Consider the following 27187-nt stretch of genomic DNA (forward strand, 5'->3'; position numbering starts at 1 on the left):
TTTAAGATTTATTTATATATGCTCGCAAAAACTGGAGTGCAGGCCAGAGGTGTGGGGGTGAGAGGATTCACCAGAGACAGAGTGTGGGACAGAACTAGTGGATCCACTGAAACACACTGCTGAGGGGCAGCAGGGAAACAGGAGGGGTCTGCTGTGTCCCGGGGTCACTTCCTGGCCGGGTATTGGGCTTGCTGCTGCAGCCAGCTCCATAGTGCTGTGCTTAACCCCGGTGCCCCAAGAGGGCCCCCATTTCTGAAGTTTTTATGTAGTCTTTGGGCTTTTCTCATTATTAGCATCTGTAAATAATGACAGTTTTGTTTTTCTAGCTGAATTCCTTTATTTTACTACTCTTTTCTGATCTAGGTAAAACCTCTGTACTAAATTAAACAGAAGTGATAAATGTGGTCCTGATCTTAAGGGAGATTTGCAGTTTTTCACCACTGAGTATGCCATGAGGGTGAGTTTCTGTTATGTGACCCTTAGGTACTGAGCTACATCCTTCCACACCACCTTGTCAGGGCCCGTAGGTGCTGGCGCTGCGGTTTGTCCGAGGCGCTCGCTCGCTGGTAGAAACAGACCTGAGTATCCTTGCGTTTGTGGAGCTGATGGATTGTTACGTGGGTTGTGTTAAACCAGCCTGTTTCCCTGGAGTAAACCCCACCCGGCTATAGTGCATGCTCCTCTCACTGGGTTGTTGGGTTTCATTTGCTAGTGTTTTCTTGAGAACTTGTTTGTCAGCAGTCATCGTAGGTAACGGCCTGTCATCTTGTTTTGTGAGTGTCCTTGTCTGGTTTTGGCAAGAGGGTAACGCTGGCCTCACAAATGTATTAGAAGGTGCTCACTGCTCTCTGACTCTTTTTGAAGAGATAGGCAGAATTTCCCCCTGCAGGTTTGACAGCATTCACTTATGAAGTCCTGTAATGAAGTAGATGTGTATTTATAGCCACTTCACATTCTTGTGATGCTTTCATAGTTTGTTCTTTTATTTGTCTCTTTTTCACTTATGTTTTGACATTTTCCCTGTGTGTTTTCAAAGTCATTTCCATTGTCTTACAGATTTCTTCTATGGCTCTTGGTCCAGAACTGATACTGAGGTCTGTGTGGCAGCTGTGCTCGTGACCTGTTGAACAGTTGATCTTCCACTTGTTCTGATGGTTCATGTTTTATATCCTCCCTTCTCAAGTTATATGATTTTGGTGTCTGATAGCGTCTAAATAAAATGTGTTATTTGTCCCTTTAATACTTCTCTCAGGCCTGATTTAGTGGAGACAAATTCTTGATTTTCGCTTTGCTGTGAACTTTTTTATCCCTCCTTTGGTCCTGAATGATAGTCTGGCTGGGTAAAGTAAGGTATGTTGGCTTTGTGTGCTTTATATGTCTCCAGCCATTCCTCTCTGGTCTACAAGGCTTTCTGCAAGGCTTCTGCCTTGCGATGCCCAAGAACAGACCAGAGTGTGACCTTGCCCTGCGTCCAGGCCCCTCCCATCACCCGCAGCTGGCGGCTCACACACTCGTCATCCTGGAGGGCCTTCCTGGATTTGCTGTTGGGGCTTTGGGCTGCTTGGACCAGGATGGCGGCTTCCTAGGTCAGGGGGCTTCTCAGTTCTTTCTTAAAGGAGGTTTTCTATCCCTTTCTCTGCACCTCCTTCTGGGTCCCTTGGGACGTGAATATTGCTTCCCTATGTATTGTCCTGAGTCCTGACCCTGTCTGTAATTCTCACGTTCATGTTATTGGCTGTGCAGCCGTCTCTGACCACACGCATTCCACCAACCTCAGTGGTAGAAAACAAACGATCCCATGGAGAACACCATAACAGTAAGGGCCTGTGAGTCCAGGCTGCTGCTGATGAGGTAGCCAGGGCCCATGTCACCACCATCTGGGGGTCCTGACCTAGAGCCCAGAGGCTGGCCACCATGGCATGGGCTGTGCAGGCCACCGGCTACAGTATGGGAGCAGGCTCTGGCACTCAGTCTCCACCCTCAGCTGCAGTGAGTCGGGTTCCGCCAGGAGGGAGTTCTTCCCTGTGTCACGCAGTTGAGGTTCTGGCACCAGAGCGGGTTGGTACCAGGGAGGAGACCACATCTCTGGGCTTAGACCCGGTGCCTCCTGTGGAGCGTGGGTGGACACCCTGCTGCTGGCCAGGTGGGGATGCAAGGGTTGTGGGCCTTGCATTCACCAGCTGCCTGGCTGTGCCAGCGGAGCCCAGCTGTCCCCTTTCAGGAACAGATGGTCCTGGTCGGGCTGCTCCCCGCACATGCCGCCTCCCACTGCAGACCAGGGCCCAGGGTGGTCTCCTTCCCTGCAGACTCACTTTGGCCAGGATTCGGTAGTGAGGCCCCAGGCGCGACCCCACTGTGTCCCAGAGTTGCCCTCCTACCCTCCATGATGCACGTCCAGAAAGCAGCCATGTCCAAAAGAACAAGAGTCTGCTGCTCGCTCTGACCCCGGCTCGGCTTAGCACACGTCTGTGGTGGTTCCACTAGACGCTAGTCCCCCAGAGCCCCTTCCTGCCCCCACAACAGCCTCCCTGAAGATGAGCACTCGCAGGACTGACAGAGGTGGTGAGGAAGTGGCTGAAGGGACTCACCACCACCATGTCACCTCACAGCCGGGCAACTGCATCCCTTCCACTGGGTCAGACCCCCGCTGGCTCCAGGCCACGCCCTGGCATGCCTTACCCACTGCATCAGACTGCACCGGTTTGTTACCTGAGTATGCTTGCTCTGTTGTTTCTAATAGTAGCCTCACGCTTTTTAAATTCAATGCTGATTTATAGTTTATTTTTACATTTTTTTGAATGAAGGGCCATTGTTACATCCTTATTAATATTTTGACAGTCCAGGATTTCTTCCTCAGGTGTCCCTGAAGCTCCTATCACCAGAGTACCCAAAATCTAGTCCCTGTGACCTTTCCACTCCCCTCCTCTCTTGGATGCCTCAGGTATCTGGTCAGCTTTCTGAGTTTGTCTGGTCAGCTTTCCGAGTTTGTCTTTAACCCTTTGTTTTTTCTATAGTCCACATGTAAGTGAAACCATCTGACATTTCTCTTTATTCTTCTGACTTAATTAATTGACCACCATCCCTTCCAGCTCCATCCATGTTGCTGAAATGGAATGAGCTCATCCTTTTTGACGACCGAGTAGTATTCCACAGCATGTATAGACAACATCCTCTCGATCCATTCATCTCTTCTGGACACTTAGGTTGTTTCCATACCTTGACTCTTGTAAATAGTGCTGCAATAAACATAGTGGTGCAGGTGTCCTTTCTAACTAGTGTTTTTGTGCTTTTTGAGTGGATACCTTAGGAGTGGATTTGCTGGGTATACTGTAGATCCATTTTTCATTTTTCAAGGAATTTCCACACTTCTTTCTACTGTGGCTGGGCCAGTCTAGATTCCCACCAACAATGTGAGAGAGTTCCTTTTTCTCTCCACCCTTCCCGACACTTATCTGTGGAATTTTTTTGCTCTGGGCCATTCACACAGGTGGGAGGTTGTGTCCCACTGTGGTTTTGATTGGCATTTCCCTGCTAAGTGCTGATGGGCATCTTTTCACACGCCTGTCTGCATGTCGTCTTGGAGAAGTCTGGTCTTCTGCCCATGTTTCGCTGGACTGCTTCCTCTGGGCCCTTTGGGGATCTCTGCCATCAGCTGGCCCACACTACGGCATACAGATACTCTCTCTGCTCAGTGGGTGTCTCTTCATTTTGGTCACTGTCTCTCTCCCATACAGCTTTAGTTTGATGTAGTCCCAGTTCACATTTTCTTTGCAACTCGGGTAGCATCAAAATTTTTAGAGAGACAAAAATGGCATCACTGTGTGGCTGGGGGTGGTGACATTGGATGTCCCGCTTATGTAGGGGATATTGAGACACTACGGTATCTTCCTGTTCTCCATCGAGGAGAACTGACTTAGCAGTAGGAACAGTGGGAGCTCATGAAAGCGCTCAGCTAACCTCCGTGGAAGCACAGCTCAGGTAGGCCCGGACAGAAGAGCGCAGAGGCGCTGCCAGCGGGCAGTGGAGCCGCGCCCCACAGAGCACGGCAGCAGGCTCGGCCGCTGGCTGCCTCTGCCACTCCCTAGCCGCCCCGCCCCACCCCGCCCTGCGCAGTGTTTTTGGGGGCCTACTGGGCCCTGCGTCAAATGCTGATACGCTAACCATGGAGAAAGGAGGTGCCTGGCAGGAGTACTCAGCCTGACCAGAAGCAGAGTTCCGTGACCCCTGGAGCTGTCAGGCCCCCTTGGTGCAAAGTGGGCTCAGCTGCCCCCAGGGTGATGCACTGCGGGGCCAGAGAGGAGGCAGGTGATGCCGTTGGAGGGCGCTCCAGGTGGCCCAGCTGCCCCCAGGTGGCTGGCGAGGGCTGGGGAGGGGAAATCTGCCCCCATGATGGACAACTCGAGCTTGAGTCTGATATGGTGGTAAACGCTGGGCTCCTCAGATGGTTCAGAGGAGGGTGAACTAGCAGAGATAAGACTGAGGCTTAACAATGAGGTGTGAGCGTGGGCCGTCTTTTTCCCAAGGCATGAACAGCTTTCCTTTGTGTCGGCATTCCAGAGCCTCCCACTGCCCTTGCCGCCTGCCCCGCTAGCCCTTGGTAACCAGAGCACACCGCACAGAGCCTCCTTTCATCGCCTCACTGCCGGAAGAGCTGTGTCCTTTCCCATGTCCCGAGCCCAGGGGCTGGTCCGCTTCCAGGGTGTCCTGAATGCAGCGGTGCTCTGGCCGGGTTAGAGTCCAAGGACGTCTGCATTCTCAGCGCTTCCTGTAGCAGCAGAAGTTGTAAAAATCATTACAAATGTCTCGTGTTGCAGCCTCAGCAGCGGCTCTGGCCCTCATGCCCTGTGGAGTGCCGAGGCCCTTCTTTCCCCTGAGGGCGGGTAGACGTGCTTTCTGGGTAGCGGAAGTGTCTTACTCATTCAATCCAGGCCGTCACTGAATATCTTGACATGAGACAGGAGTGTTAGCAAATCAGTGTTGGGTTTACTTCCATACCCTTGGACTGCAGGACGCTACTTGGACAATACTGGTGGCAAGAAAGGCACCTGAGCAACCAGAAGATCTGGCTGCTTCCCTCAGACAGCACCCCACCAGCTCCGGGGGCTTCACCCTCAGGAGGCCAAGCGGTCGCGGGGGCCCTGCCATCTCTGACAACACCTCCCCATTCTGTCCCGCTCCCTGGCGGGCTGGTCAGGATGGCAGGGAGGCCGGTCAGCAGCAAAGCAAAGACAGTTCCCGGCTGCAGCCCTCGGGGCAGGCGGGGGCTGGTCCTGCACTGGGCCTAGCGCTGCCAGGAGCTTGGCCCTGCCGTGCTCACACCAGGCAGGCTGAGTTGTGGTGATGCGAGGGGTCCGTGTCAGGGGGCCTAACGTGAAGGACTTAGTCTGGGGGCTGTTTTTCTTTATTTTTCACGACAGAATGCTCATGAATTCCTGGGCTGTCTACCCGCCTTACGTGGATCCTTCTTGGGGAGACTGCGCCCAGGCATCACCACCTGGCGGGCGCAGCGGGAGCCCTGCTCTGGGCACGGCAGCAGCTCCTGACCTAAGACACCCGGTGCAGTGGGCGTCCGGACGGGCCAGTGCGCAGGGTCTGAGTGGGCCACGGGGAGCCTCACACCCGCTCCCGCATAGGCTGCCAGCACCCCCTGGGCCCGGCACCTCAGTTTTTATGTAATAGAAACTGCTGGGACCCACAGCTTTTACTGTAGCCAGAGGCACTCTGGCCAGTGCGTGAGGACCGACGTCCAGCCCGACACACAGACGCTCTGGGCCCACCGGAGTGAAGCGTGGCCCCTGGCTGGGGAGGGGCCTCAGGGCTCCTCAGCTACACAGCTGTGGACAGTGGTACTCATGGCCTCTGGAAGCGACTGGACGTGACAGCACAGGGCCGGCTGACGCTTAGGTGCCTGCCGGTCCTGTGTGGGCTGTGATGGACTGGCCCGGGGCACCCCCTTCCTGCCTGTGGCCCACCCCACTGCTGCGACGTGAAGGCCGCCCCCCACCTGTGCTCACCCTCCCCTCTGGGGGCTCCGAGGGCTGGGGGGAGCTCTAGGGGCTTCCAGGGCACAGCGGGACTACCCAGGGAGAGCCTTTCTGTCGTCACCAATCGAGGAAACAGCGTCACACTGCGTGCAGCGGTGGCACCCAGGCCTGGCCGCGTGTCCACCCTTGTCCACAGTCTCTCCCCCTCCCCTACCTCTACTGTCTCGTGAGTCGGCCTGAGATTTCACTCGATGCCTCCAGCCGACTCGTTTCACGCAGTGCTACTGACCTGCAGGTTCACCCGACCACGCAGCCGACCAGTCGCCTCCTCACCCCCACGCAGGGCCACGCCGGTCTGTGCCGTCTGCTGTCTGGTCAGCGGTGGCTGGTGCCCAGCGCATGAGGGTCTCCTCTGTTTTGGGGTTTTCACGTTGAGATGAACACACAGACACGGACTCGAGGGCACTGGCCTGCGCCTTTCCCGGGGGGCCCGTCCTGCTGTGTGGGGGGCGCTGCTGTGCCTGGCCCACGCGCTGGGGTCTGTTTCCACATCTGTAAGCCACACAACACCCACCATGAGGCCCTGGGAGTCCCCCGGGCAAAGGGAGGACGCTGGTCACAGGCTCCAGGCCCCTCTCCTGCCAGCGCCTCACCTGCAGTCACAGCTCTGCCCTGGTCTCAGACTTAGGAAGGCGAGTCCGCGGGCCCCAGACAGCTTGTCTCTCCAGGCGATCGGGCAGTGGCCAGAGCGGGCACGGGACACCGAGGCACCCCGTGTCGCTGGCCGCCTCATCCACACCACGCCCTGGTCTGTGGGCATCACGCTCTCCTCTTCCCAGACACCCCGCACCCAGCTCTGGGTTTGCTCACAAGCGGCCACAACCGCCAGGTTCATGTCTGCCTCCCACCCCTGCACGTCAATCTCTGCACGCCCACCCCTGCATGTCCACACTGGCGCGCCCACCCTTGCAGGCCCTCCCCTCATGCCCACCCGTCCCTCACATCCACCCTTGCACGCCCACCCCTCACGCTCACCCCTGCACGTCCATACCTACGCATGCACTCCTTACGCCCGCCTCTGCATGGCCATCCTGCACTGCTTTGCTTCTGATGAGAATCCCGGCCACACTGGCTACCCTCGCTGCCCGGCCCGGCCTCGCCTCCGGAGACTATTGTCTCTGAGGTCGGCCTTGCTGCTACCTCACCCCGGGGTGATGTCAGGAAGGCGCCATCTGCTGACTCCACGAGGTGTCGCGTGCTCTGTGACCCTCTCCCCCGTGACCCCGCGCGCATCTGGAACCCTGTCCCACGTCACCTGAGCTTGGCCCTGGGGTGACCCGGCGGCCCGAGAGGAGCAGCGTGCCACCTCTGCCCCGTCCCTCTCTGCTCCTCTTCGCCCAGTTCCTGCGGAGAGGAGCAGGGACTGCTCCTGCCTCCGAGACCCCCGGTGGGGCTTCCTAAGTACCAGTGTGGACGGTGGAGTTTGACCTGAGCAAACAAATGGGGAAGGTCGAGGCCTCTGCTCCCGCAGCAGGCGGCGGCTTGTGGGTGCTTGTGCGCCGGGGCCCGGGGCCCGGGGCCCCCTAGGGAATGGCCGCGGGCAGGTGGAGTCAGCCGGGGCTGGGCAGCTGAGCGCCTCGCTGGGCAGCTCGCTGCCCAAGTACAGGCGGTTGGCAGACACCAGTTCCGCGCTGGAGCCGGGGTGGGGGCGGGAGGCAGAGGGCAGTTGCCACAGGGCCCGCGTGTCCTGCGCCCTACACCGGCTTCCCACAGCGAGGCTCCCCAAGCTTCCCTGACTAGTCCCTGGGAGTGGGGCGGAGGCGCGCGGCTGGCAGAACCCGCAGGCCACATCCAAGGCTCCCGGGCCTGACCCCACAGCCCCCTGGCCTGGCTGCCCCAGTGGGGCAGGGCCGCTGCCAGCCCCCTCAGGATCCTCCCTCCATCGGGTCTGTCCTCTCAGAGGAGCTGAGCGTGCAGCCCGAGGAGGGCGCCTCCTGTTGGCCAACCCGAGATTCTCAGAGTCGTTCTGCCTGTGCCCATGAGTGGGGCTGGGATGGGGACTTCGCCAGAAAATCCAGCGGCCTCGGGGTGCTGTCCGGCTCGCTTCGCCCCTCCCCACAGTTCTGCAGGCTGCTGAGGGCAGCATGGCCAGGCCGGGGGGCTGGGCCTGGTGGTGCCCTCTCAGGGTTCGGCTTCCCTTGGGGGCCTGCAGCACAGCCTCAGCCCCTGAGACCGCTCCTCACGGACTCGCCTTCAAGGCCTCACCTGGGGCTTCCTTGTCTTCTCAGGAGCACCTGAAGGCCTTTGATGACCAGGTCAACGCTTTCTTGGACAATATGTTTGGGCCTCGAGGTAAGTGAGACCTCCTTAATATAGGGACCCAAGTGGGGGAGACGGTTGTCATATCGAGCGTGTGTTTACTTCAGGATGCGCCTGCCTTGTCAGGACACCCGCCCTCCCCAGGACGTCCCAGAGCCCCAGCGTGAGGCCCCTTCCCAGACCTAGCTAGCCCTGCCTCCCGCACCGGCTCCATCTCCCCAGCCCGACCCCTCCACGCCGGCTCCTACCTCCTCTGCTCCATTCTGGACTTTGCGCCTCTTCAAAGACCTGTGCTTGTGCTCACCCAGGCTGAGGCGGGGGTGCCAGCCTCTCAGTGCCTGCCCTCCATCACTGCAGTGACCCATCCATGCTCTTGCCGCTTCCTCACCCCCAGCACCCCCCGCCCAGTGCAGTCATCTCTCCCTTGGTCATGGGCCGTAGCTGTGACCTCCTGCTTCTCCTCATCCCCATCACTTTGCCCTGTCACTTGGGGTCAGCTTAACCTGAATCCTGTGGGGCGTGGACACACCGACTGGCCAGCTGCAAGGCTGCAGCCCAGCTGCTCCCACCCCTGCGGCCTCTGCAGTGGCCGGCTCCCCCTTAGGCATGCAGGCGCATGAGACCTTCTGACTCAACCTCTAGAGGCTCTCCCCAGCATTTGCGGGTTGGGGCTCCCTTGGGGCCATCTCTTTCCCCACCCTGTTGTCTCCTCTGGGCATGCCTGAGGTCAGTTGCTCGGGCACAGGTCTGGGTCCATGGTCTCCACGGCCTCCACAGCCTGTTAGTGTTCCAGGAGAAGCGGGCGAATCTGTCCCGAGCACACGGTTCAAGGGCGCCTGCTCCCTCACCGGGCCACACACCCACGCTCGTTCCTCAGCCGCCGGGACGGGGAGAGGTTTTCCTGATTTTCAAGTCTGTGGCAGCGACCTTTTTTCACTGTACTTTTTACTGTGGTGACACGGTCGATGACACTGTAAGTCTCAGGTGCAGGTCACGCCCTTCACAGTCTTCCACCACAGTGCTCGGAGCCTCTTGCCTTTGCTCTCCCCTGCTTCCCCCAGGAGCCTCCCTGCTGGTTTGTACCGCTTTGGCTGTGTCCATTCCCCTGTGTTACTTCTTATATCCCATTTATGAATGCCATCATTAAGTATTTGACTTCAAATGGCAAGATTTTATCTTTTTTTGTAGCTCAGTCATATTCCAGTGTGCACATAGACTGCTTTCTCCTAAGTCGCTCATCTGTCTTTGAGGATTTAGGTCGTTTCCAAACATGGCTTTTGTGAGGAGGGCTGTAGTGAACATGGAAGTGCAAATATCCCTTCAAATCAGTGATTTTGCATTCTTCAGGTAGATACCTAGGAGTGGAATTGCTGGGTCACAGGCTACATCTGTTCTTAGCATTTTGAGAAACTAACACACTGCTTTCCGCGGGAGCTGAGTCAGTCTGCATTCCCTCTCGCTGCGTAAGTGGCTTCCTTTCCCCCACATCCTCACACTTGCTGTTTCTGCTCTTTTTGACTTAGTTTTTGTGTGTGGTGTAAGACAGTGGCCCAGTTTCACTCTTCTGCCTGTAGCCGTCAGCGTTCCCAGCACCGTTTCTTGAGGCTTTCCTTGCTCCGGTGTGTGTTCTTTGCTTCTTCGTAGATTCATCGCCCGTACTAGTGTGGGCCTACCGTGGGCTCCCCGTGTCCCCACACTCCTGTAATGACTGTAGCTTTGGGGTCTAGGCGTGTGATACCGACATTGTTACTCCTCTTTGTCAGGATTGCCTTGGCTACTTGGGGCTTTCTGTGCTTCCATATGAATTTCAGGTGTCATGGAAACCTTGATAGGGATTGCAGTGCATCTGTATATTGCCTTGGGTCAAATGGTATTTTATCAGAGTTAATTCTTCTGATCCATGAGCAGAAAGCACCTTTCCATTTGTGTTTTCATCCACTTCTTTTAACAGTGCCTTATAGTTTCTGTTGTGCGGCTCCTTCACCTCCTTTGTTTACTCCTTGGTACTAATTCTTCTTGATGTGGGAGGAAAGGGGATTGTTTTCCTGATTCTTGTAGTTCACTGTTTGCATGTAGGAAAGCAACTTATAAAAAAAAAAAAAAGATTTATTTATTTATGCATACGAGAACTGGGGTGTAGCCAGAAGTGCAGGGGTGGGAGGATTCCCCAGAGTGGGGAGCAGAACAAGCAGCTCCATGAACTCCACTGTGCAGTGGGAAGCATCAGGCAAGACAGGAGGGGTCTGCTGCGCTCTGTGTGTACTCTGCTGCTTGGCTGGCGATAGCTTGTTAACTCTGAGACTTACCCCCCGTGCCACCAGGAAGGCCTAGAAAGCAACATATTTTTATAAATTGATTTTATAACCTGCCAAGTTACTGATTTACTATTTCTAATAGTTTTTAGTGGCGTGTATCATGGCATCAGCAAATAGTGATAGTTCCACTTCTCCTTTTCTGATTTGGATTCCCTTTATGTCTTTCTCTCACCTGATGGCTCTGGCCAGGACTCCAGCACTGTGCTGCATGGCAATGGCGTGAGCCTCTGGCCTATACCCCACAGTCTGTGTGCATAAATAAATAAATCTTTAAAAAAAAAAAAAAAGATTTATTTGTGCATACAGAACTGGGGTATAGGCCAGAGGTTCAGGAGCGGCGAGAGGCTTCACCAGAGACAGAGTGGGGAGCAGAACAGGCAGATCGACGAAGTCCACTGCTGAGGGGAGCAGCGGGCGGGTCAGGAGAGGTCTGCTGTGCCATGTGGTCACCTCCGGGGCAGGCGGGGATCCAACTCATGCGGAAGCGGCCTCAGATTCTCAGTGCTGTGCTTTAACCCGCTGCGCCACCAGGGAGGGCCCTGCTGTGATTTTGATTGTTTCCTCCCTCTCCTGGCCCCTGGTTTTGTGTTGTTGTTGTCTGGTTGAAGTCCTCTGGGGAGCGGGAGGTGTGTGAGTGTGCTGTGCCTCCCCCCAGGGCTGCGCTTGCCCTGGCCGCAGGCCTGGTAGCTTATGTCCTTATTTTCGTTGGGCGCCAGGTGCTTTTTAATTCCCTCTGCCCCCCCCCCCCACCAGTAACCACTTGGGGGCGTCACTCAAGTCTCCACACAGGAGAGGTTCCCGCTTGCTTTCTGTGGTGGTTTTCTGCTTTGAGACCAAGGGGACTCTCGGTATGTTTTCAGCCTCCGTGCCCGGGGCCTGGCACGAGGCCTGTCCTGGGGTGTGTCCAAGTGCACGTGAGAGGAACGTGCATCCTCTTTGGTGCCCTGTATGTGTCCTTCAGGCCACATGACTTGGTTCTTTGTTGACGGCTGTGACTCCCAGTTCGCTTTCCGTCTGGTTGACCTGAGCATTGAGTCCCGACCACTGATTCTTGCCCGTGTGTTTTCAGACTTGGTAGGAGTCGCCTCACCAGTCTCGCTGCTCCTTCAGCGGGGAGCATCTGCCAGGAGCGAGCTGTCTCCCTGAGTGGTGCCCAACTCTTCCATGCCAGTCCCCCGCCTCGCCTTCTGCTGGTCTGGACGGCTGGTCCTGCCTTTCTTGGGGCCGCTGGCATTTTCAGTGCTGTGCACCCTCGCCCCTCCTGCGAGGACTCATGCAGCTGACGGCCCCCTGCAGTTCACAGGCGTGTGGAAAGGCTGGGAAAATGGGCCGTGGCGCACACGGTCATTTCGCCAGGGCTTCAAACACAGCGGCCTTCCCTCTGCTCACTCACGCTGTCTCATGACCACCTGCTGCGGGAGAGGGACCAGGCCCGCCCTCCCTCCTGCGGCTGGCGGGGCGAGGCCGGGTGGCGGCGTCCCGTCCACTCGGACACCTGGCCAGTCTCGGCCGGGCCCTACCCGGGGTCAGTTGGCCCTGTGACATGTGTGTGCTGGGGGTGGTCAGGCCAGGCTTCACTGCCTGCTCCGTGGACGTGTCTTTGGTAGCGAGGTGGCAGTGACCGCGAGCCCTCCCGTCCTGTCAGTGCTCCAGCCAGCTGGCCCTGCGCAGGCCCTGCCCGGCCATGTCGCCCCACCAGGGGCCTCATCAGGGCCGTCCTGAGCCACGGCAGAGAGCGCCTCTGGACGGAGGTATCGGGGTCACTTGTGTGTGGCCCCACTTTTGTCGGGACAGTTGTGACTCCCTTTAGTGACGGTGGCAGACAGCTGCAGGGTGTGGTGCTTCTGGTCCAGGCCGTGTGCCCAGCTCCCTGCCCAGCAGGTGCGCCCCATGGCGCCCCCTTGCCTGGCACCAAGCAGAGCTGGGGTGTAAAGAGACCGGGGGCCTGGGCCCCGCTCCCAAGGGCGCTCTGGTCACCATGTCCTTGAATTGGAGCCCCCCCCCACTCAACCCCCTGTCTTTGTGACCCTGTCTTTGTGCCCTGTCCTGCTCTCTGCCTTTGAGGACCGGCACTGGCCACTCCCAGAGCTCTGATAGACAGGAACCATCTCCTTGGAGATGACAGTGTGACCTTGACCTCTGACGCCTGGCTCACGTCCCACTATGGGCATCCGCTGGGCCAGAGTCTGGGCACTGTGTGTTGGTCACCTCAGGGTCTGTGAGGACAGCCTGTGGAGGGCAGTCGGGGGGCCAGAGGGACGTGTGGGGTGGACATGGGTCCTGGTGCCCTCACAGATGGCCGTGAGGCAGCGGGGCAACTGCACAGCGGGATCATCCCGGCTGGGGCAGCCGACCCTGACGCGGACTCCCATGCTCAGCCCTCCCACTCATCTGCGAGGTGCATCCTCAGCGGCACTCAGCCCCTCTCTTTGCAGACACACGTGTCCGGGGCTGGCTACTGCTGGACTCCTACCTGCCCACCTTCTGCCTCACTGTCCTTTACCTGCTCTCCATCTGGCTGGGCAACAAGTACATGAAGCACCGGCCCGCGCTCTCCCTCCGGGGCGCCCTGACCGTGTACAACCTGGGCGTCACCCTGCTGTCTGCCTACATGCTGGCCGAGGTAGGTGCGGGCGTGGGCCAGGCCTGGGCGTGGGTCCTGCTGGGAGTGCACGGTCCCCCTCCGTGCACTGGGGGACAGGGAGCCTGGCGAGCGGGGCAGCAGCGGCCCCCAAGTGCTGCCCGGCTGTGGTGGAGATGGCAGGCGGTGCCTTCCCGCGGGAAATGAGCCCCCCTCCGCGCCGGGCTGGGCTGCCGCCTCTGGGCACTGCTGCTCAGGGGTGCGGGCCGGCTAGCTGGGCGGGGTGCACAAAACCAGGAGAGCCCGAGGACTTCCATGCCCCATGCTCCTCTCCACGGGCGGGGACCTGAACTGCAGCACAGCCACGGATGGGGGGCTCCCTGCGCCCAGCCACACAGCCTGCTACCCAGGGCAGCACCCAGCCCCAGAGGACACCCTGGGGTTCTAGTGCAACCGGGCTCACATGCCGCAGGGCCGGGGCGGTGGACAGTGCCAGGCGCGGCGGCCCAGTCAGGTCCTGGCTGACTTTTACTGTCCCACCTGGTGCACTGTGACCGCAGGGGCCCAACGTGCCTGGGCAGGATCGCTGAGCCCAGTGCCCTTGGGCGGGCGCTGGGGGAACAGTGCCCACTCAGGCTGTGTGAGGCGCACTGGCCGGGATGCCCCGGGGCATGAGCACAGCCCCAGGCCCGAGGCAGGAGACACAGGCGGTGGGACAAGCACCAGGCCCTGGGCAGCAGGGGTCTGGCTGGGACCATGTGCACGTCCCAGAGCCGGAGTGCCGCAGGGGGCGCCCTCACCTGGGAGAGGGCCATGCCAGTCAGCAGCCTGGGAAGCCTGCTGGCCTGTAGCTCGTGAGTGGCGATTAGTGATTCCACGCGGGGAATTGCCCTGCTCTTCCCGGCTCAGAGCAGACCGCTCGGTCCAGCACCCGGTTTGGAGCGCGAGCTCAGAGGCCGCCGCTCAGACCTGCAGCCGGCACGAGCTGGAAACAAACGGAAACGCCGCTTCCCTCCAGGTTCTGACTTGTCTCCCTTTGACCCGGACAGCTCATCCTGTCCAGCTGGGAAGGCGGCTACAACCTCCAGTGCCAGGACCTGGCCAGCGCGGGGGCCGCCGACGTCCGGGTGAGTGTGGGCTCTGCCCAAGTGGCAGAGGTGCCCGCCGGGCCTGCGGCCTGCCCCGCGGCTCCTGAGCAGGAGACAGCGCCGTGTGCGGAGGCAGGACAGGCCAGAGCGCCGGCACGGCCCATGCACCCCGGGGGGCGGCTTCACGCAGTGTCAGGACTAAGTCTACAACCGGGAAAGAGCCGCGCCCCAGACTGCGAGAAATGTACAGCCAGTGCCTCCTGGCCGTGCACGACGCTGGCGACGTCCCGACGCCCACCGCAGTGGCGTGGCTGGCATCTGCCCGGCGCAGGCGTGTGCTTTGACATGCGACAGTGATGGGCGAGCGAGCCCAGAAGCCGGGTCAGACGGGCCGCAGCCCTCGCGCTCTGTGGGAGGCCAGGTTCTGTGACTCTCTGCCCTGCGCCCTGAGCCCTGGGGCCCGGGACACGGGGGCCGCGGCCGAGCCGGGCGCCGTCAGGCCGCGGGGCCCTGAGGTGCGCCGTGCTGCTGGGGGTGGGCGGCCACTAACAGATGTCAGCCACCTTTCTGTCAAGATGAGTTTATCTTTGCGTAGAAGAGCTGGGTGCAGGCCAGAAGGTGCGAGGACGCCCCAGAGACAGTGGGGAGCAGAACAGGCAGGTCCCCTGAAACCCAAGGCTGAGGGGGCAGCGGGGAGACAGGAGGGTCTGCTGCACCCTGGGGGTCCCTCCCTGGCTGGGGGTGGACTTGGGCCTCAGCAGTGACATCCTGAGACTGACCCCTGCGCCCCAGGAGGCCTGTTGGTGTGACCTTTTGAGGGTAAAACACAATGCATTTTAGGAAGATTTAGAGTGACTTCTGTGGGGAGTTCGCCCACAGCTTGGGACTGAGGGAGACCGCACAGTGACAAGCAGAAAGCCCCCAGCCTTGCGGGAGGGGGCGGGCAGGGGGGCAACAGGGGCTCGTGCCTGACCCCACCTGGCCGCAGGGCTCCCACCCCGTGCCGGGCTCACGCGGCCCAGACCCGCCGCAGGCTCCCCAGCCACAGCTGCGTGTCGGCGACAGAGGGCAGCAGAGGCTTGGGGACCGGGCAGTGCCCCCCCACAGGCCCCTGGGACATCCTGGTCGGGCTTCGGAAAGATGACAAGATAGCCACGTCCCCAGCGCGGTGCTCCAGAGCAATACGATAGCTTGGGTTTGCTTATAATTTTCACATTCGTCCCGCCCCAAAATGGCGGGGACTAGAGTCGATCTGGCCAGTGGGACCCCGCTGAGGGGCAGGGCCGGTGGGCATGGGCCCAGACCTCTGCTAAGCCTTAGGGTTCACCTCTCTGAAGAGCTCCACCGCAAAGGTGAGCTTGCTCTCGCCCTCCTTCCTGCCACGAGCCCCGGAGTGCTGTGGCCGGTGTCTCTGACCGCTCTGACCACGCCCTCCGGCCTGGAGCTGGCCCACCACGCAGCCGTCCACGCCATGTGACCGGCCTCCCGGGACGAGCATGGCGCTCTCCGACCCAGCCCCGCCGCGCGTCTCCCCACCCACACTCCACAGGGCCTCTGGCGTCTCCCCACGCCTGTGACGGGGCCGGGGCCGGGGTCTGGACCTGCGTCAGGATGCGGCCGGCGGCTCAGGCTGCTCCGAGGGGTGACGTGTGGGGGCCGGGCCTGGCGGACCCCGCGCTCACCCCGTGCCCGGCAGGTGGCCAGAGTGCTGTGGTGGTACTACTTCTCCAAGTCCATCGAGTTCCTGGACACCATCTTCTTTGTTTTGCGCAAGAAAACCAGCCAGATCACGTTCCTGCATGTGTACCACCACGCCTCCATGTTCAACATCTGGTGGTGCGTCCTGAACTGGATCCCGTGTGGGCAGAGTGAGTGTGGGGGGGCACGCGACATGTGGGTGGCACCCTAGGGCCCCATCCCGCCCAGCACAGTTGGCCTTTCCTCAGACACACTCACGCCCCTGGGGCAGCGCACCCACCTCCAGTGAGACTCGGGCGGCCCCAGGGCCCGGTGCCCGTGGGTGTGCTTGGCAGACCTCGAGGCGCCGCTTTCTCCACCAAGCATGGGCGCCTCTGGCGGGGCCGGGCCTCAGCCCAGCAGTGGCCGTGTTGAGAGCTTGCCGGAGCAGTGCTCCCCAGCCGCGAGGGCAGACCGGCAAGTCTGGGCCCAGGGCCTCCAGGCCAGCTCGGAGTACCCTGGTCCTGGGCTTTGGGAACCCCGTCACCCTCGCTGCCTTCAAGGGGAGGCCGAGGGCGCAGCGCCATTGGGGCTGGGGGGCGGTCTGCACCCTGAGCTGTGCTGCCCCACAGGCTTCTTCGGCCCCACGCTGAACAGCTTCATCCACATCCTGATGTACTCCTACTACGGGCTGTCTGTGTTCCCGTCCATGCACAAGTACCTTTGGTGGAAGAAGTACCTCACGCAGGCCCAGCTGGTGCGTACAGCCGTCCCCCCACCCCCACCACAGCCGGCCCCAGGTCCCGGCGCTGGGGCTGCCCGTGTTCCCTTAGTGGCCTCCTGGCTGCTGACCCCGGTGGGCAGCTACCCCTGTGTGGGCAGCTCTGCCACGACCTCCCCGGGCCGCAGTGGGCATCTGGGCACCGACCCCACACGCTCACAGGCGGGCCTGGCAGGTGCAGTTCCTGCTGACCATCACCCACACGCTGAGCGCCGTGGTGCGGCCCTGCGGATTCCCCCGCGGCTGCCTGCTCTTCCAGTCATCCTACATGCTGAGCCTGGTCGTCCTGTTCCTCAACTTCTACGTCCAGGTGAGTGCGCCGGCTACACTGGCCGCGTGGCAGGGGCGTGCGTGGCCACCGCAGCCGGGACGGGGAGTGGGGTGGACTCCCGTCTACTGTGCCATGAGGCTGACGAGCCCCCAGGTCGGAGCTGGGCCCCACCCACCCCCCCGTCCAGCATGAGGGGGCAGGGGGACAGCAGAGGCGGCCAGCAGGTCCCAGGAGGCTCCCGGGCCGAGTGCGGATCTTGGCATCAGCTCAGCCACTGTCCGAGCTCGGCCTTTCCGAGTCTGCACAAAGCTGGGAGCTGGGGGAGACTTGCGCCTCCCCCTCTGCCCCGTGAGCCTGACCCCGCAGGGCTGGGCAGAGCGTTGTGGGGCGAGGGGGGCAGGCGACGGGTCTTTAGGCGTCCAGGCCAGCTGGCTCGCGTCCCCGGGAGAGGGCCCTGCCATCGGCATGCAGCCGCCTCTTGGACAGAGGGCTCTCGGCCCACTTCCTGTCTCTGTCATTTTCACGATTTCATGAAATCATGATTTCATGATTTGATCTTTTGTGGCAACACCGCCATCTAGCCCATGGGCCTGGCTGACCCGCGAGGTGGCACCTGTGTGCGCGGGAGGGTGTGGGGCGAAGCTGCGGGCAGCTGGCCACCGCCTGGGGATGAGCAGTCCGTGCGACCAGCGCGGACCAGCAAGGAGAGGCCACGTTTCCTTTCCTGCCATTTCTCTAATTAAGACCTGAAAGGGAGAAGGGACTCGGCCCCGTGCAGAGGCTGCTTGGCCAGCCCTGTCCCCCCAGAAGCTGGGGGGGTGTCCCCCGGCCCCCGGCTGTGGAAGGAGATGCTCCGAGGAGAGGTGACACCCTGTGCTGGGGCGTCTCTGCCCTCCCACGGGCGGGAGTGCGCTCAGGCAGGTGCTCTGGCCTGAGTGCGCCCCGCCCCGCTGGGCCCGCTGACACTTCAGCGGGGTCCAAACAAAAAGCTATGTTGAGTCTAGCTGGGAGGTGCTGACAGGGGTGGGGAGGGACTAGGGGACCCCTAGATCCCAGTGCATCTGCTGTGACATGGTGGTGTCACTCTGATGAGATGCGGGGTGCTGGGTTCCCTCTGAGAAATGCCTGAAGGGCCCCTCTCTGGCTCGAGAGAGGCCACCAGTGACACCGGCAGGCGACAGGTGCTGTCCAAGGAAGGAGGCAGCCGCTGGGCCTGAGGGGCAGGTCTGGGAGAGGGGCCTGCGGGCCTGGGAGGGAAGCTGCCTGGCTGGGTGGGGACTCAGCCTGAGGCGCTCTGGCCCCTGCCTAGGCCTTCCCCACATCCCCACAGCGTGGGGCCTTCTCGTGTCTGCGGCTGGCAGAATGACCGTGCCCGACATCTCAGCCCCCTCCGGCTTCTGGTCTTCTCACGCCTCTTCCCAAATTTTCTACGGGACGCTCCATTATTGCTTTAAAATAGAGGCGACGGGTCAGGTGTTTATGCCCCACACCCAGCCAGACCAGAGCTCGTTGCCACCCTTTCACGCCCATGCGGTTCTGCAACGGCCACATCCCGTTGGGGTCGCCACTCGTGCAGGCCTGGTGCCAGGCCCTGTCGTGTGGACCCTGAGCACCGCGGTAAAGAGGTGCAGCCCCGCGCCGTCTGGGTTTTCACCTTGCTTGCAGCCAGAGGTCTGGCGCGGCCTGCGGGAGCGGTTCTCCCGGAAGCCCCTCCTGGCAGCCGCCGCACAAGCTCGCTGACGGCCCTCTCCTCTCCCCGACCACCCACAGACATACCGGAAGAAGCCGGCGAGGACAGGCGTGGACGGGCGCCCCGCCGGGAAGGACGCCCAGAACGGCTCTGCCAAGGCCCGTGGCCCGGCAGCCAACGGCGTGACGGACAAGAAGGCCCAGTGAGCCCCGCAGGGCGGCCGCGGACCAGGCCAGAGCCAGACTGGGCCGTGATCTCGGCCCCACATCCACTAACTTCTCTCGCGTTTCTAAATCACTTGCACTGGAATGTACTAAGACACTGCTGTTAGGTTAGCCTGTTAGCGGAGGCTGCTCAGGGCAGCTCGGCTCCCTCCAGCGGCCCAGGGCCGACGCCTGGGCCTGGAGCAGGGCGGCTCGTCCGGCGGGTCCGCCAACAAAAGTTAGTTTGTTCAGGTTGTAACGTTTAAAGCAGAAAGTTAAGTCTTTTCCTACTGGGCACTCTGCCCAGTGTTAGCAATAAGCGCCAGTGCTGCAGGGTCCTGCCCCCTGGCCCTACCCCCAACCCCATCCCGGCTCCGCTCCACCCCTCACAGACCAGCTGGGCCACAGGCCGGGAATAGTCTCTGCTTGGTTTTTCCTCAAGGGATGATTTTTCTGAGTAAAAGACCTGCGTCAGCCTCCTGGGGGAGCCTTGGGGAGCCGCCCTCTGCTTCCCTCGGGCCTGCCCCCCAGACCCGGTCAGGAGGCGCCAGGCTCAGACTCATGGGCAGGACCAGCTGCCACCCGCTCCCCCACTGGGCCACCCTCCGGCGCCTGTGGTGCCGCAATTCACAGGCGGGCCTTGCACCATTCCACCAAGAGCAGGGGGTGGCGGCCAGCGGAAGGCAGTGGGGCGGCCCTCGGGCTGCCCTGTCCCCTACGGCCGCCTGCCCTGTGGCTGCCGGGGAGGAGGGGCGAGAGGCTAAGGGCAGGCCTGAGTCAGTGCGCAAGCAGGTGGCCCGGCCTGGGGCCTGCCCCGCCCCGCCCTGAGCTCTAGTTTTAAAACCCCTTGGGGCAAAGCACTGGGTTTTGTACCAAGTTTTCTCACTTCAGTTTCCAGTAAGCTGCCCTCTCAGGACCTGCCCTCGAGCCCCTCGAGCAGCCAGGAGCCCCTCCCTGTTATTGTGAACCTCACCTACTCTGTCTGGGTGCTCGTTCCGCCTGGAGCTGAGCTGCAGCACAGGTCACGCAGGGCCCACTGGTGCCCGGGGGAGCAGAGTCGCAGCTAGCCCCAGCCAGGCGCTGTCGGCGCTGTCTCAGGCGGGGCAGGTGGCCACGAGGCAGCAGATAGGCCGCAGGTCGGGCACCGAGTCCCTGGGCCTCCTGGTGCGTGGGGGTTTGGGTGGGGGTGTGGTCCTCATCCCCACCAGGCCTCCAGGGTCACCTGGGGCTGAGAAACAGCTGCCTCCTCGGCCTCTGACCCTGGCTGGTTGAGTGTGCGTCCTGCTGCCAGCTTGCAGCTTAAGAGAGATGTAAAGAGAAAAACCAAAACTCTTTCCCAGGGCCTCTCCCTGGTAGGCATGAGGCTGAGCGGTGATCCAAGATCCAGACCCCACAGAGTTTGCTCAGCGCCTGCCTGTGGGGCTGTCGGGCTTCCTGGGGGCAGCTCCGTGGAGGCGGCTTGCTCGGGTCCCTGGGCTTGGGGGGCAGGCTGCTGCCCACGGGGTCAGGGCAGGGCACGGGCAGGAGAGCCCACTTTCTCTGTAGACACTTTCTCTGTGTGATTACTGTGTAATAAATCGATTTTTACACTGATGTAAAGCCTACTGCAATGTGTCTTACCTGGGTTTGAGAAAAACCCCAAAATGACACCTGTGGCGTTTCCGGAACCTGGTCTTCAGGCGTGTGTGCACGACTGGTATTTAGTGACCAACACGACACACTTAATTCTGCACAACGGCCACTGTGGCCTGTGCTGGGGCCAGGTGTGTGCTGGGCTACTGAGCCCCGGGGGCTTACCTGGGCGGGCTGCAGGGAGGGGAGCGGCCACCTGTGGCACTGGGGCTGGGCTCTTTATGCCCAGTCAGTCCCTTCTGCCCTGGCTTTCGTAAGCTGTGGAATGACCATATTCCCGCAAATCGGCCCCGCCTCAGACCATGAGGGAGCTGGTGCTGGGGGGCGGGCGCGTTCTGCAATGCACAGCGAGAAGCACAGGAGACTGGGGTGGGGGAGGCCGCCCAGGGGTCCTCCCTGCTCATGAGGCTCATGAGGAGCATGACCTCTTGAGGCCAGACAAGTGCAAGAAGCCCGGGGTGGGAGCTGCTCCCCACCCAGTCTCCAGACAGGAAGGAGGAGGAGCACTGTCCTGAGGTGCCTGGGGGCGCTGGCTCCCACACCCCACAACCAGGGTGTCAGCAAGGTCTGCAGTGAAACGCCCCAGTCCTCTAGCGAGCCACACGGGGCACCTCCCCATCACTCTCTGGGGGTGACACAGCTCACCCCAACCACCAGCCTCTGAAACTGGGGCAGTGAGTTTGCTGCCCACCTCCAAGGCAGCGGGGCCCTTGTGGGTCAGGGAGGCCCAGCGACACCAGACAGACAGACCGTGGGCTTCTGGCGGCCGGGGCAGGGCCCAGGGCCCAGCCAGGGCGGACGGCCAGTGGCAGCCTCAGCGGGGCCTCCCACAAGTCACGCGCAGCGCTGCTGACCCACGCTGCGGCCGTGAAAGCATTGTGAAGCGCTGAGGTAACCGGCCAGACCCTCAGTCGGCAGTCTGCGCCCAGCACGGGGTGACTCGCACCACGGCGCCCAGCAGATGCACCCCGACAGCGGCCCTGTCTCCCTGAGGGAACTCAAACCCCTGCCCTGCTGAGCCCCTGGCCCCTCCACATCCCCTTCCTGTCCCCTCCCTGCCCCCACCTAGTCTGCCTCAGCTCAGGCTAGCAGTTCTGCTAACCACTGGAGAGACCAGTGTTTGCAAATGACAAGAAAAATAACAATTTCAAATAAAGGACCATTTTAGCCCATGCAAACATTGCAAATTAAATTCCCCCTTGAAAAGTGCTCTGGAGGGGGCCAGTCACTTCTCAAATGAAATTCTCGCTTTTAACGCCTTTGCTGACCCCATGTTAATATTGGTAAGCCAATAAATCCACTATGACTGCACCCCATTTCCAGCCAGCTGGGGGCCCAAGGGAGCCGGCTCCAGCCCCACCTCCTTCCACGCTGTCCAGGGGCTCAGGCTGAGGAGCACAGGGGCAAGGTGTCCTGCTGGAGCCACCCCTGGCCTTGACTGGGAGAGCAGCGAAGTTCCCTGCATACCTGGGGGGTTACTGGGGTCAGGCACTGCAGGGCTCCTCACACCCGAGGCTCCACTGCCGTCCACCATCCAGCCCAGCAGCCCCACGCTGTCCTTCAGGCAGGAAGGCGGCTTCCCGGCGGGAACTACAGGGAGCCGCAGGCCCCAGCACAGCTGTGACAGGGAGCTGCACCCACGCAGGCCTCCCGCTCCACCAGCAGACCCAGCCTTGGGAGCAGGGTGGGACCACGTGACAAACATGACCCCGTCCCCATGTCCTGTGCCCAAGCACAACGTCAGGCGTGAAGACCGCAGGAGCCCTCGCCACCTCTACAGTGTGGGGGGCAGTGACTTCTCAGTGTGCCACCAGCGAGCATGGAGGGGTGCTGACACGCCTCTCCTTTGTTTGCTTCCACCCCCTTCCTGGCAGGGTGCAGAGGGACAGGCCTTCCTGGTGGGCGGCAGCTTCTGGGACAGGAGCCCCTGACCACACTCAGGACAGGCGAGCAGAGCTCAGAGAACCACGCCGGGGCCTCCTGCTCCCTGGCTTCAGCTGGGATCCAAGAGGCAGGAGTGGGAGCCTTATGGTTTGGGGGACTCAAACATCTCCTGCATCAATAGGGATTCATAAATTTCACATTTAATGACTTGCTGAAGCTCTTTTGGGATTGTAAATGCACCCGTTTTTAGAAGCAGCACTAGCTTATGAAATGCCAGTTGTAAACTTCAAGGTGAGACAAGGAAGTGAAAAAGAATTCTACTGTTAAAATCAGGCAATACTCAGCAAATTGCTCATGCAATTTGCATGAGCAGGTAGGAAAATGAACCATCTAGGCAGAAATGTCACCTGAGATGGTTTTCTATTTGGAAAAAAAAAAGTCAATAGCAAACCAAAGAGAAAAAAAAAAAAGACAGTAAATACCTGATTGAGAGAAAAGGATATTCTCAAAGCAGGAAGAACTAAATATCAGGTCCAAAAAATACCACCTATGATTGATGAACCTTGTGGGCAAAAAAGTCTTTAAATGGAGCAAAGAGCCCAGGGGCATCACAAAGAGCACTCTGCATGTCTGACCCTCACCTGGGTCTACCCCCAGTCAGAGCCCACACAGACGGAGGATTCTGGGCAACGCCTCTGGGCCTCACCAAGCCTTCCTTCCCCACTGGTCTGTTCTGCCACTTCTGGATTTAGTTTCTCTTCTGACAAACGATTTGCAGCAATAGCTCACAGCACAGCCTGGATTTCCCGTCACCACATTCCCTCCACGGCATATCTCTGCATTGCCTTCTGGGATGAGTTGGATGGTCTGAGGGATCAGCTGTCCCCCGAGGTCCCCTGGCAGATCTGCTGTGCCTGGTATGACTGCAGACCCATCACTCACCTCAGCTCTGCCCAGAGAGGACGGTGCCCTGGAAACTCTCCTGCAGCAACCCATAGCTTCCACCAACCTGAGCCTTAACCCTGGCCCTCACCAAATGCCTGATGTCCTAAATTCAAAGCAACCTGTACCAACACACATAGTAGTGAAATTACTAAGCGTTAAAGCAAAGAAAGAATATTAAAGGCAGCTCGTGGGAAATGACGTGCCCCTAAAGGTATGTTCAAAAGGCTACTATTAGATTTCTCAGCAGGAATTGTACAGGTCAGGAGCATGGACAACACATTTAAAATACTCAAAGATAAAAATACAAGACATTCATGATAGGCACAACACTGTCTTTCATATATGACAGGAGGATAAAGGCTTTCTCTTACAAAAAGCTGAAAGGTTTCTCTGCGACTAGCCCTCCATTATAAAAAGAAATGCTAACCAAAAGGCACAAAATAAACTATTATAAAAAAAATGCTATCCACTCTTGTGCCTAAGTCAAAAATAACCAACACAAAACCAGACAATGTGTTAATAAGTTTAATAAGAATGTTCTACCTATCTCAGAACAGGTATGAATAAGCACAAATTCATAGGAAAGAAACATTAAAAATGTAATCTCATAGAGACCCTAGGTGCCGAGGATCTCACAGGATGAAAATGGACAGTTTATGGCAAAAAAGTGAGAGGACCCATCACAGGACAGAATGGAGAGGATCAGAACATCCTCTCCTGACACAAGCTATGCAACCTCTATTGACTGACATTCCGGATAGAGACGGAAGTGCTCTGAAAAATCACTTTCCGCGCTAACCTATGTTATTGTTATAGGGCACCCAAATCTGTTCCAGGACAAGGGGAGAGGGACACCCCTGAAGCCCCAAAACCTGCCTGCTCTAAGTGGGTTCTGCCATCCGCCGCAACAAGACAAAACATAAAACTTTAATGAAAAGGGACTTTCATACAGTAAATATACAATACGGAACACAAAGAATATAACTTCCAAATCAAACACCTGAAGTGACCCATCCCCTCGTGGGCAAAAGTCCACCCAAAAGGGATTGGCCCAAAGCAAGGCCTGAAAGCTGCCACTAGACTAAAGCACCGGGACCCATGGAAAAGGGTCAGACATGGCCAGACAAGTCTGGGAGGAAAAGAGCAACATCAAAATCAATATAAACACTGCCACGGTCACCTCCCTGCAGGTCTCTCACCCACATCTGCCTTTAACCAGTCCAGGGTCAGGAAACAAGCCCAGCTTCTTCACCACAAGCTTGCTGCTCCAAGTGGCTTCCTCAGGTCTCCTCGCTCCCCATCCTCCTTCTGGGTGGGCAGGGAACCTGGAACTTCCCTTTATCCTAGGGACCACCCTGTTACATTATGACCTCCCTTTTCTGTATAATCATAATATCAAAATATTCTGAACAACCTTCAGCTTACAATTGGATTGCCTCAGCCGCATAAGGCCTGCCTGCCTTGACAAGCAAGTGCTGCACCAGGGTGAGAAATTCCTCTTGAAGTCAAAAGTCATTAAACAACTGGCTGATTAATAAAAACAAATGGCTGTTACTGCAAAGTCTCTCTCACGGCCAGATGGAGGAAAACCCAAATCTTATCACTCCATCTCACACAGCCTTCGATTCAGTTTCTAAATAACCACTGAAGCTTTCTACTATCTAGTCTTTAGATATGGAAATTCACCCAAGTCACCTAAGCAGAGCTAATGGGTTTTTTACCATCTAGACTTCAAGGAAACTCACTTAAACTTTCTAACAAGTTTTTCAAAGAACCTTACCGTAATTTGATTTACAAGAAATTTCCTCTTCCTCACTTTACCCCCTAGGATGTCTCTATAAAAAAGTTAAGTGATAGATAATGTTTAAGGGACTTTATTTTGGTTAATCTTCACTGTGGTAAATATAGTAATATTAGTCTTAAACTTTGTGAATCTCTGTACCTGTTTTAACCTTGATAGATTGATTTTAAAAATGTTATAACCTCAACTACAGGTCAAACCGACCCCAGACTATTGTTAGCAAAAAGGTGATCGTGATCTCAGCCCATTTCATATGCTAATGTCATCCCTCTGCCTGCTTGTAATGTATAAAATAAACCTGCTGAAGGCAGAGCAGGAAGACTTACACCCAACTTCCATTCCTGGTCTTCCTCACTCCCGCTCCCCTTTTTTTTCCTTTTTCCCCTTTTCTAGGAATCTCCGCTCGCCGATGCTGTTCCCACCTTGAGACCCTGCCTGTTCTGCCCACCAATAACCCGTGATCCGGGACAAAGAGTCTCCACAACTCTCCCCCCCAAACAAAAGAAGACCGGAAAAAACCTGCCTAGGACATACTGGAGATGGGTTGACAGAGACAGGACTTTGTACAGGAGACTGCGCTGCGGTGGTGGTTTGCCGCAGGGCCGTAGATGGCTCATGGCTGGGGGCCCAGTACCCCAGTCTGAGGAACAGGCTGGGGCCTGCACAGAAAGGACCAGGCGTGGTGGGTTTTACCACAGGAACTTTTCATCGAGGGAATGATAGAGACATGAACCCACTTGGGACCATGAGCGTCGCAGCCTGTCATGCAGACAGGGGCCCCGGACGGCCATGCTGCTGGGTTCAGAGGAAGAAGTCAGCACCAGCTGGAGGAGCAGCTGAGTGAGGCCTGTTCCTGCACACAAAGCCAAATGAGCTATGCCCAGCACTTGGCAGTGAGAGAGGGGTGAAGGCAGGGGTTACCCACAGGCCTGGAGCTGCGCTCAGGCCCCACCAATGCTAAGGTTGCGTGTTGAAGGCGGAGATTCCCTCTGCTGTCCCCTCCCACCACCGAGTTAATCAAAGAAACAAAAACTGAAACCCACAGTACCCCCAGCCACAGACACCCACAACACAGCTGCCTAGGAATCAAAGCACATTCATTGGAAAAGCAGAAGTGGAAAAACAGCGTGGACGTAGGTACGCAGAGTTAGCTCAGAAAGAGAGGTACTAATGAATATTGACAGTGACGATTTTAAAAGTTGTTACATGAGGCATTGACAGGCCAGGCGCAGACAGGCGGGCTTGGGATCTTAAAAAGGAGACTGAGGGCCCTCCCTGGTGGCGCAGCGGGTTAAAGCACAGCACTAAGAAGCTAAAGCCACTTCCGCATGAGTTGATCCCCAGCCCCGGAGTTGATCCCCAGCCCCGGAGGTGACCCACAGGGCGCAGCAGACCTCTCCTGACCCGCCCGCTGCTCCCCTCAGCAGTGGATTTCATCAGTCGACCTGTTCTGCTCCCCACTCTGTCTCTGATGAGTCTTCTCACTGTCCCTGCACCTCTGACTTATACCCCAGCTCTGTATGCATCAATAAATAAATGTTTAGAGAAAAAAAAAAGGGAGACCGAGAATCAAAAATTGGTCTTTACTGGAGAGACTGAAGACATTATAAGCGCACAAGAAGAAACTGAATGAAGATGAACATGGAAAGTGTTTCACATGGATAGAAGAGAGAATTTCACAGCTAGAAAACAGAAATTTACAGCTCACCAAAATGGGAGCACTGAAACCAGATCTAAGGAAACAAGAAACTACGAGACATCGGGGACGTAATCGCAAGAGGTACGTTAGCCCAAGGGGGTTCAGGTGCTTCCTGAGATACATTTTTGCTCAGCTATGAGTCAGAGATAAAGGAGAAATATTAAAGGCAGTTGGGGGGGTTGGGACAGAGTCACCCCCAAATTGCAAGACACTTGGCAGGATTTGATTTGGGGAAACACTAAGTGAGTCACGGGTTCAACTGTCATTTCTGACAGCTATGTGTCTCCCCACCCCCGCCGCCCCCTGCTGCCTCTGCC

The 27187-nt window shown here is 58.4% G+C and overlaps 1 protein-coding gene across 1 annotated transcript; it reads left to right on the forward strand.

Annotated features, from left to right (window-relative positions):
• Positions 1–436: 436 nt before the first annotated feature.
• Positions 437–20502, forward strand: ELOVL2 (ELOVL fatty acid elongase 2). The gene is made up of 8 exons (XM_012734658.1): positions 437–457; positions 8273–8336; positions 13054–13241; positions 14249–14326; positions 15984–16155; positions 16597–16721; positions 16921–17055; positions 18787–20502. Exons 1-8 carry the CDS (start codon positions 452–454, stop codon positions 18910–18912), a joined length of 894 nt encoding a protein of 297 aa, XP_012590112.1. The 5' UTR covers positions 437–451; the 3' UTR covers positions 18913–20502.
• Positions 20503–27187: the final 6685 nt, after the last annotated feature.

This window comes from Condylura cristata, unplaced genomic scaffold, assembly GCF_000260355.1.
Source record: "Condylura cristata isolate star-nosed mole 26May11 unplaced genomic scaffold, ConCri1.0 scaffold00065, whole genome shotgun sequence".
Lineage (NCBI taxonomy): Eukaryota > Metazoa > Chordata > Mammalia > Eulipotyphla > Talpidae > Condylura > Condylura cristata.